Consider the following 9969-nt stretch of genomic DNA (forward strand, 5'->3'; position numbering starts at 1 on the left):
GTGGCCCCGGAGGCGGTTTCAGGGGAAGCTGCACCAGGATCCAAGCCGAGGGGCCTGGGGCCCTGGGTAGGGGGTGGAGGGCGGCACTCTGGGAGGAGAGGGGCGAGCGCATCGGGGCGCGAAGCCTGTTACTCTCCGGGCAGCAGGAAGCAAGACGGGTCAGAACACATGCGGCCGGCCAGGAGAGGGTGGAGGTGAACAGGCCACGCGAGGCAGGTGGCAGCCGAGGGGGTGGCCGAGCCCAGGCGCCCAGATGCGCGCGCCCCAGTGCCCGCCAGAGGACAGACCCTCAGGCTGGACGGAAATAAACAGCCCAGTGGCCACGTGGGGGCCGGAGGGCCAGGTGGGTGGGGGTGGGGGGTGCAGGGCCGGGTGGGCGGCTGGCGAGCAGCGACCTCCAGCTTCAGGAGGGCCCAGGGCCTCGGTGGGCACTGGGGGGATGGTTGCCGCCGCCCCCCGGCTCCGCAGTGGCTGTGGTGTCCCGCCCCCAGCCCCGGCTGAATCGCCCAAATCGCCCCAGGTGGGGCGCGTGGGGCGGGGGCCCCCCACAGATGCAAGGCGGGGAGCGGGCGCCAGGGACGGCGCCTCGGGGCACTTGCTCCACTTCCACACAACACGGAAGTCGAGGCCTCTCCTTGCCACGCAGCGAGGACGCCCGGCCGCGCCCCCGCCCGCCCGGCCCGCACCTCTCCTAGCGGCAGCGACGATTCTGGGGTTCAAGTCCAGCTGCTCCAACTCCATCCCTTCCCCGAGCTGACACACCGCCCGCGTCTCTTCGCAGCCCCGCCGGGCCAGGGCGCGGGGGCTCGGCCACCAGGTCTTGGAAGAAGGCCCGGCCCCTCCGTCGCGAACCGGCAGCCCTGCGCCCTCCGCCCTGCAGGACCCGCGCTCGGTGGACGCGGTGCAGGCCCCGGCCCTCCGGACGCAGCGGCCCAGTTCCCCTCAGCGGCGGCTCCCCGCAGACACTGGAGGCAGAAAGGGCAGCTTGGCAGCGGGAGGGCGCCGGGGAGTGAGTTGGGCTCTGCGGCCGCCAAGCTGTCTCGGCTGAGGCTGGACTGTGGGAGACCGGCCTGGGAGGGGCCCTCCCCGGAAGGGCCGTTGGCGCCAGCCCGGGCCCTGGACACTCGGTGCAGGGGACCGGGAGCCCCGCCCTGCTGGCCGCGCGGACTCGGCCCCGGAGGCCTCCCACAAGCCGCGTGCATCCTGGCAGCCGGGCCTGAGCTCAGACAGCAAGGCTGCGGGTGCGGCAGGGCCTGGGGTTGGCCAGCTCAGGCCCACTGTTCGCTGGCAGGGCCCCCGAAGCCTTATCTGTGGCTTGACCCTCCCCGGGAGGCAGCTGCCGCACCCAGCTCCTGGCCCCGCACCCGTGGGTGCCCCCTGATCTGGGGACACGGGCTGGCCCCATGTTCGGCCCGTGCCTGCAGTGCGGAGGCCGCCAGGATGCCCCATAGAGCCAGGTCAGGGGTCGGCAGCAGCCTGCACGAGGGAGGGTGCCGGGACGCCCTTGGTCAGGACTCCCTGAGGCGAGAGGGGGGCCGCAGGGAAGGCTGAGGGGTACCACAGCTCAGGGCGGTGGTCAGCAGAGACTGGGCTGGCCACCCCTGTCAGGGCGGCGTCCGGGGCCGGGGGTTGTGGGACGGGGGACAGTGGACGCCCCTCCCGGCCAGTGAGCAGAAAGGAGCCATGTTCCCCCAGCCACTCGGGGGGACTTGAGACCTTCAGGAGACCCCACTCCCTTCAGGAGACCCCGCTCCCTTCAGGAGTGAAGCCCGAGCCCTCCCTGGACACCCCCTCCCGGGTTCGGGCTCTTGGGAGCAGGCTGAGGGCCCCTGTGCTGCTTGGCTCCCTGGACAGGACGGGGTGGGCCACCTGCCTCCGCTTTGCAGCAGGAAGGGCCCTGCCGAGGGGGGCGCCCCTCGCGACCAGGACCCTTGGGGCGGCACCCGCCCCCAACCAGGCGGGGCACCTGGCAGCACCCCCACCCCCACACAGGCCCGGCAGACCCCCCAGGTCAGGGCCGGTCGGGGCAGCCATGCCGCGCGGCGGGGCTGGCGGGCGGGCGGCGTCGGGGGCGCCGGGCACAGGGAGGAGGGGCCGGCCGGGGCCCCGGGACTGGGCCTGGACCGCAGCACACGGCGCTGCCCTCAGGGGCCGGCGGCCACAGACCCCGCGCGGCCGCGCGTCTCCCCACGCCCCCCTCAGCCGCCTGGGGGGGCGGCCGTGGGGCCTCCCGGGCCGCCGCCATCCCGGAGCGTCCGGCGAGGCCCTCCCTGTCCTCCGGGCGGCGCTTCTCCCGGGGCCCAGCCGGCCCCCCTTGGGCGCGCCCCGCCCCGAGGCCCGCGCCCCCGGGCGGCACCTGCTGGGCGTCCCCCGGGCGCGCTCGGCCCCGGAGCCCGCGCGCCGCCCCTCCCCGCGCGGCGCGTCTGAGGCGGGCCCCGCGGCCTCCCCGGCGCCCCGCCCGCCCCGCGGCCCCCCCCCACACCCCCCCGCGCCCCGGCCTCCCGGCGCCCCCCACCCCACCCCACCCCACCCCACCCCACCCCACCCCCGGGCCCCCCGGCTCCGGACCTGCGCGCCGCACACCTCCCGCGCGCCGCACGCCTCTTCGCGCCGTCCCGCCCCTCGCGCTCTCCTCCTCCAATGAGCGCAGGGCGTCGGCCTAGGCTACGCCAATCAGAGAAGAAGCGGTGACCACGTCGCCAATTAACTGGCCAATCCAAAGTCCCAATTGCCGGGGAGGGGCGGAGCGTGCCCGGGCCGTCCCTCATCACCGATTGGCGGCCGAGCGCAGGGTGGGAGGAAGGGCCCGCGCGCGGATTGGAGAGGGCCGTGGGGGGGCGGGGCCTGGGCGCCGATTGGCCCGCGCGCGGGGCCGGGCGCGGCGATTGGGCGCGGGCGCCGCCGCGGGCGGGGCTCGGGGCCGGGGCCGGAGTGCGGGGCGGCGGTCGCGGAGCGGCGTCATGGCCTCCGAGGTGGCCGCGCGCCGCGACGCCAAGACGCTGGTGCGCTCGCCCAGCGGCCTCCGCATGGTGCCCGCGCACCGCGGCCTCGCCAGCCCCTTCGGCCTGGAGGAGCCGCCGTGGGTCCCGGACAAGGAGGTGGGTCGCGGCCGCTCGCTCCCGGGCCCGGCCGTCCCCGCCGCCCCCCCCCTCGCCCCGGGCGTCCCCTCGGGGGCCCCGTCGCGCCCCCCCCCCGCCGCGCCCCCCCCGCCCCGGGCGTCCCCTCGGGGGGCCCGTCGCGCCCCCCCCCCCGCCGCGCCCCCCCCCCGCCGCGCCCCCCCCCGCCCCGGGCGTCGCCTCGGGGGGCCCGTCGCGCCCCCCCCCCGCCGCGCCCCCCCCCCGCCCCGGGCGTCCCCTCGGGGGGCCCGTCGCGCCCCCCCCCCGCCGCGCCCCCCCCGCCCCGGGCGTCCCCTCGGGGGGCCCGTCGCGCCCCGACCCCCCGCCGCGCCTCCTCCCCCCCCCCGCCCCGGGAGTCCCCTCGGGGGCCCGTCGCGCCCCCCCCCCGCCGCGCCCCCCCCCGCCCCGGGCGTCCCCTCGGGGGGCCCGTCGCGCCCCCCCCCCCGCCGCGCCCCCCCCCGCCCCGGGCGTCCCCTCGGGGGGCCCGTCGCGCCCCCCCCCCGCCGCGCCCCCCCCCGCCCCGGGCGTCCCCTCGGGGGGCCCGTCGCGCCCCCCCGCCGCCGCGCCCCCCCCCGCCCCGGGCGTCCCCTCGGGGGGCCCGCCGCGCCCCCCCCCGCCCCGGGCGTCCCCTCGGGGGGCCCGCCGCGCCCCCCCCCCCGCCCCGGGCGTCCCCTCGGGGGGCCCGCCGCGCCCCCCCCCGCCCCGGGCGTTCCCTCGGGGGGCCCGTCGCGCCCCACCCCCCGCCGCGCCTCCCCCCCCCCCGCCCCGGGCGTCCCCTCGGGGGTCCGCCGCGCCCCCACCCCCCGCCGCGGCCCCCCCCTCCGTCTGCCGCGCCCCGCCCCGCCCCGGGGCCCGCCCCCGGCCCCGCCTCCCGCGAGTCGCCCCGGGGCCCTCGGCCCGCAGCCGCCCGGCCCGGGCCTGGACATGGCCGCGCGCGGGCCCCCGGGCGGGCGGCGGGGGCTGCGCTGCCCCCAGACACCGCGGCCGGGCGGGCCGGGAACCCCGCCGCTGGCGGGGGGCGCTGGTGCGGCTCTGAGTCGGGAGTTCGTCGGCCACTTGGGGAGGCCCTCGGAGGGGCGCGCCCCAATCCCGACTGGCCGCCTTCCTCCCGCGCCGCCCCCGCGCCCCAGGCCCGCCGTGGCTCTCAACGGGGTGTCTCGGGCCGCAGACTGGAAGGGGGCGCCATCCTGGGTCGCCGCCCGAAGTCGGGGTGAGCCCTCTGTCCAGAGCGGACTGGAAGCCGGGGCGCGGCCGTCCTCCCCCGGCAGCCTGTCCGGCTCCTCCGCGGCACTTTGGCCCTTAGGGGGCCTGGAACGAACAGACTGGACCGTCCCCTGCTGGGGCTGCCGGGGTAACCCCAGGGTGTCCTCCGGGCCCTCCCGCTGCCCCCCCAGGGGCCTCCTCAGATGCCCCCCAAGCGGCCTGGCCAGCTTCTGGCGGCGCCGCGGGGCTGTTGGGACGGCCAGGCGCTGCCCCTCGCTGCCCCTCTCTTCCCGGGCTCTGGGCTTCCCGGGCCACGTCCTGCTCTCCCGCCGGCCGCCTCATGTCGGGAGCCTGGGGCCGGAGCGCTGGGGTCCAGCCCCACCTGTTATGGGGTGTCATCCCCACGAAGACCCCGGCTTGTTAGGTGGCCCAGTGAGCCAGGTGCTGCGGGGCGGGGGCAGGAGGCCTTGGGGCTGCCTGGGTGGTGTCGCCGTTCAGGGGCCTGGGGGACAGACGGGGCCCTCTGGGAGCCGGGGGCGGCCTGGTGGGCGGGGGCCGGCGGCCCAGGTGTGAGACTGGGGTGTGCGCTTGGGACAGGAGGGCAGGGGTCACTGCCCTGCCTCCCCTGGGGTCTGGTGGGCGCCTCGCCATGGCTGGGTCCCCTGAAACGGTTGGAAAGTTGGGGGGGTGTGAGCGCCCGGGTGGTTTGTAACTCGGCTTCTCTGCGGTCAGCCCGGCGGGTCCTTCTCCAGCGCCAGGCTCAGCTCCCGGGGCTGGTGCGACTGCGGCCCAGGAGGGTCCTGGGGGCCCCACCCAGTGTCCACGGGCAGGGGCGTGGGCTTGGGCGGCCACAGGCAGCCCTAGGTCTTGAGTTGTACCCCTAAAACCTGTGCGCCCGCCTCGCCCGCCCTCCGCCCTGCCATCCGCGAGGCGGTGACGAGGGTGTGGCCCGAGCCGGCGCTGGATGGGGGAGGCCGTGAGGAGGGGACCGGCTTCCTGGGGTCAGGTCAGGCCCCGGGGCCTCTGGCGCCCCAGCTGCCCAGACACCGGGGCGGAGAGCGGGACCTGCGGGGCCTCTGGCTGACCCGGGGCTCACCTGGGGAGGGGTTCTCAGAGCGCTGGATGGGGAGCTGCAGGCCTCCCAGCACGGCACCTGGCCGCGGGCCGGGGGACACGTCACCCCTGTCCTTGCTCGCTGGCGTCTGTGCCGCACGGCACGGGGCAGGGGGCAGTCGGGTGTGCCCCCCCTGCCTGGTGAGCGGGGCACCCTGGAGCCCGGCCCGCGGCCCTCTGCTCTGGGGTGGCCGGCGCGCGCGGTCACCCCCAGCCCCAGAGGGAATGACCTGGACGTCAGCCGGCGCCTGCTCTCCCACCCGCCCTGGCTCCCGCGCTGGCCGTGGGAGTTCGCGTGTGGCCGACAGGCGGGGCCGCTCAGCCTGGATTGTGTTTCTTGTCTTGGCAGCTCGTGCCTACCTTTAAGGGGGGACTTTGACTCTCGGGCGTGGTCCTTCCACTGCCAGCTCCACCTGAGCCCACGCAGCCCCAGCCCTGCTCGGGGGGCCGGGGCGGGGGTGGCCGGAGCGGCAGCGGTCACGCTCCTCACCCTTTGCTGGCCACCCTGCCTTGAGGCTGTGGGGGATCCCACGCCTGGGGGTGTCTGGGTCAGAGAGCAGCGTGGCACACGGAGGCCGGGACCCCGCAACCCTGCGGAGGCAAAGGCTGTGCGGAAGGCTCTGGAACTGGCAGGCATGGGCAGCATCAGTGCTCGAAGTGGCCGGCCCGCTGCCCAAAGCCCGCGGGGAGTCTAGGTGGTTCTGGAAGGGAAGGGGGATGGCTGGATTCTGTGTGGCACAGAGCAGAGGAGGCTCCCCAAGCTCAGGGGAGCCCGCGCTGGCTGTGTCCCTGCAGGTGGTGGCTGGGCCAGACGCCCCCTCAGCACTGCAGAGCCCGGCCCTGGCTGCTGGGGCCACTCGGGGCAGGCGTGGGCTGGAGGGGGCGCCTCTCTCCTCACGGGCTGCCTGCCTGGCGCTGGCCTGTGGGCCTCCGAGCAGGGCTTCCCAAGCGGGGCACAGAGCTGGGGGCACCGCCCCAGGGGAGAGGCCAGGCAGGACAGAGGCAGGACCCGAGGCTCCCGGGCCCGTGACATCCTGTGGTCCCGGGGCCTGGGCACCCGTGAGTGCCACGCAGCGACAGGGTCAGGGTGTAGGTAGCGGGCCCTGGCGGTGACCTTTGGCTTCCTGGGGCAGGACCGGGCGGGCCCTGGGGAGGGGCCCCCAGTCCTCAGAGCCGGCCTCTCCCGTCTGGGGTTCCGGCCCAGGCGGCCTCGGGTCCCTTCCGGGCGCGAGCGAGGGGTCCTGGGAGTCCCGGGGACAGAGCGCGAGCCCTCCCCACCCTGGCCGCCGGGCGCCAGCACAGTCGCGCTGTGACCTCTGCCGCCGGTCCGGCCCCTGCCCGCCCCCCGCCGTGTGGGAGGTGACCGCGCTGGGCCCCGGCTCCCCGCCCCCGCCCCGGGCCACCCGCCAGCCCGGCCTCACCCGCCTCCTCTCCTAGTGCCCCCGGTGCATGCAGTGCGACGCCAAGTTCGACTTTCTCACCAGGAAGGTGAGCGGCGTGGGTGGGGCGGGCCGCCGGGGCGCCCAGTGGGTGAGCCCGCCCGGAGCACCCGCCCCTCCGAGCGGCCTCCCGGCCCAGGCGCGCCCCGGGGCGCGGCCGCCCCCCCTCACTGTCGCCCGGCCCCCAGCACCACTGTCGCCGCTGCGGGAAGTGCTTCTGTGACAAGTGCTGCGGCCGGAAGGTGCCCCTGCGGCGCATGTGCTTCGTGGACCCCGTGCGCCAGTGCGCGCGCTGCGCCCTCGTGTCCCTGCGCGAGGCCGACTTCTACGACACGCAGCTCAAGGTGCTGCTGAGCGGTGAGTGGGGGCGGGGGGGGGTGCGGTCGCGCCCCTTCGGCAGCCCCGGCCGCCTCACGCGCTCTTCCCCCAGGAGCCGCCTTCCTCGTGACGCTGGGGCGCGCGGCGCGGCCGGAGCCCATGGTCTGCCGACTGTCCAGCGACCAGAGGTAAGCGGGGCGGGGCGGGCGGGGCCCGGAGCGCGAGCCCACGCCCTGTTTGCGCAGGTTCCTGCTGCTGGACGGGGACCGCCACCACGAGCTGGAGGTCGCGCGCATCGCAGGGGTGCAGGTCCTCGCCGAGGGCGGCCCCGCCGCAGGTACGCGCCTGGCCGGGCGGGGCAGCGGGGGCGGGCGGCTCCCGCCTCTGGGACTCGGCCGGGCGCTCGCCGCGGGCCCGGAGCCCGGCTGTGCCGCCTGCCTGTGCCGCCGCCGCCCGCCCCCTGGGGAGGGTCGGCGGCGCCCGCCCGCTGCGGGCTCTTGCTTCGGGGCCCCCGGTTCTGGGAAAAAGTCCTTCCTGGCCCAACCTGCGGGGGGGTTTGCCCAGGGGGCGCTGCTCCTGGGGCGCAGGCCCCCGGCCCCTTCATCCTCCCTGAGCCCCAGACCACGAGGCTGAGCCAGGCCAGGCGGGGGTTGGCGGGCCCGGTGCCCCCCAGCACGCGCAGGTCCGGGGCGCCCGTGAAAGGGCAGTGTGTGGAGAGGCGGGGACCAGCCCAGGTGCCCCTTGCCTGCCCCCCAGGGAGCTAGGAGCCCAGGAGGGCGCTGCTGCTGCTCCCGCAGACCCGGGGCCTGGGGGGAGGGCGGGCGGTGTCCAGGCCCCCCCCCCCCGCCCAGCAGCCTCGGTTGGCGGCGCGGCGCGCCCCCTGGCGGCGGCCTTAGGGGCAGCGTCTTCCTGCTGTCGGCAGCTCCTGAACCCCCGCTTGAGAGTCTCGCCGTGGGCGTGAGCTGGGGTCCCTGGGCTGAGGGACCGGTGGCCAGCAGCCTGCGTCTGCGCACAGGGCAGTGTAGCTTCTGTCCGGGCTCAGGGACTGGGCCCGGCAGGTTTGGTGCAGCTGTTTTTTGGGGGGGCGGGGGGGAGAGGCAACGACCCCCTGCCCGGGCAGACAGGGCAAAGAGGCGGCAGGTGCGCAGAGCCAGAGGTCAGGGCCGGCTGGGGCCTCTGGGTGTGGCTCAGGTCCGCGTCTGATGGAATCTTCAGACTCGTTTTACTGCTCAGAGTCATGGGCGGAAAAGCCGCAGGTGGGTCCCCACAGGGTGGCACGTCTGGGCAGCGAGTGCCCCCTCCCTGGGACAGGCCCAGGGGCCTCGGCGCCGTCCAGGTGGGGCACGTGGGCCGCCCCTCGGCTTGGCTTGGCCCGGTCTGACTGCTCTCCCGGTGGCCCCGACCCCAGGGGTGTGTGATGAGCCTGGCAGGGCTCCCAGCGGCAGGAACCTCGCTGGCAATGGCCAGCTGGCCTTTGGGCAGTGGCCCCCAGCAGCTGCCCCAGCCCCCGCTTGTCACCTCAGGGCATCCACGGGAGGGCGGGGCCTCCGCACGAGGGCTGGGGAAGGCCACCGGCCACCGCATCAGGGCTTCTGGCAAGTCGGCCCGTGTCTCACCTCGTCCCTCTTCCAGGAGGCAGCGCCCGGGCCACCGGCATGTCCCTGCAGTACGCGGCGCGGGGCGCGGAGGACGTGGCCCAGCTGAGGCTGGCAGCCCGGGAGGACTCGAGCACTGGCAGGAGGCAGTCGACCGCATGGCTGGTGGCCATGCATAAGGTGGGCGCGCTGCCGGCCGGTGCCCACCCCAAGCCGCCTTGCCCTTTGCTCACTCTCCCTGCCTTGCAGGCCGCCAAGCTCCTGTGCGAGTCTCGGGACCAGTGACCGCGGCGCCCTGCAGGCCCTGCCCGGAGCAGCTGGCCGCCAACGCTCCACAGCTTCAGGCTTCAGGGTTTGCGCCTGCCCGGGCCTGGGCGGACAGACCACCCGCTCTGCTGCCGGGCACGCTGGCCTCTGCGGGCACCGCCTGCTGGCGCCCCATCTCCCCAGGGCTGTGCGCCGCGGCCTGATGCTGGCCCGGGACAGGCCTCCGCTGGCCACTGCAGGGAAGAGCTGGTCATGCGTTTTATACTTTTCACTTAGTATTTCACTTTATTAAAATAACTGTATAACAATTTGTATATAAACCTTGCGATTCAATCTCTTCTGGAAGCACAGCCCGCCCTCGCTCGTGGGCTGTGCGGCGCTGGGGGAGCACTTTGTTGTGCATGTACAGGCGCGGGCAGGCACCCCAGCTGCGTGGCCTGCGCTGTCCACACGACCGCACACGGCGCGCGGGGGCATGCACGAGGCCGGGCTCTGGACGGTCTGGTCGGACACGTACTGTGCCCGCCTGCGGGGCCGGGCCAGGGCCAGCCCCTCCGCCCACCGCGGAGCTGCAGCCGCACGGCCGGCTGAGTGTCCAGCCCGGGGCTGGCGTGAGTGGGGCCGCCGGCAAGGAGGGGACGCAGTGTGGACAGTGGGTCTGGCTTCCGCCCCAGGGTGGGCTCTGGGAGGGGCGGACCTCGAGGCCACCGCGTTTTCAGCTGGGGTGGCTTCGAGAATGGGGGTTGTCTGGGGACCAAGTGGGGGTGCTGACCTTCGCTGGCGCCCGGGCCGGGTAATTACAGGGCTGCGCGCTGGCAACAGGTGGCTGTTTTGAAAGCTGAGTATTTATTTGGATTTACAGTAATTGGCAAAGTTCAGTCTTCAAGAGTCCCCCGGTCTCAGGCGAGCTAAGGGCAG

The 9969-nt window shown here is 76.1% G+C and overlaps 1 protein-coding gene across 1 annotated transcript; it reads left to right on the forward strand.

Moving 5' to 3' along the window:
* The first annotated feature begins 2952 nt into the window (after positions 1 to 2952).
* On the forward strand, positions 2953 to 9356 carry ZFYVE21 (zinc finger FYVE-type containing 21). Its single transcript, XM_084241057.1, has 7 exons — positions 2953 to 3098; positions 6870 to 6920; positions 7060 to 7228; positions 7302 to 7377; positions 7435 to 7526; positions 8822 to 8964; positions 9034 to 9356. Exons 1-7 carry the CDS (start codon positions 2961 to 2963, stop codon positions 9067 to 9069), a joined length of 705 nt encoding a protein of 234 aa, XP_084097183.1. The 5' UTR covers positions 2953 to 2960; the 3' UTR covers positions 9070 to 9356.
* The last annotated feature ends 613 nt before the right edge of the window (positions 9357 to 9969 follow it).

This window comes from Talpa europaea (genome assembly GCF_964194135.1).
Source record: "Talpa europaea genome assembly, chromosome: 8".
NCBI lineage: Eukaryota > Metazoa > Chordata > Mammalia > Eulipotyphla > Talpidae > Talpa > Talpa europaea.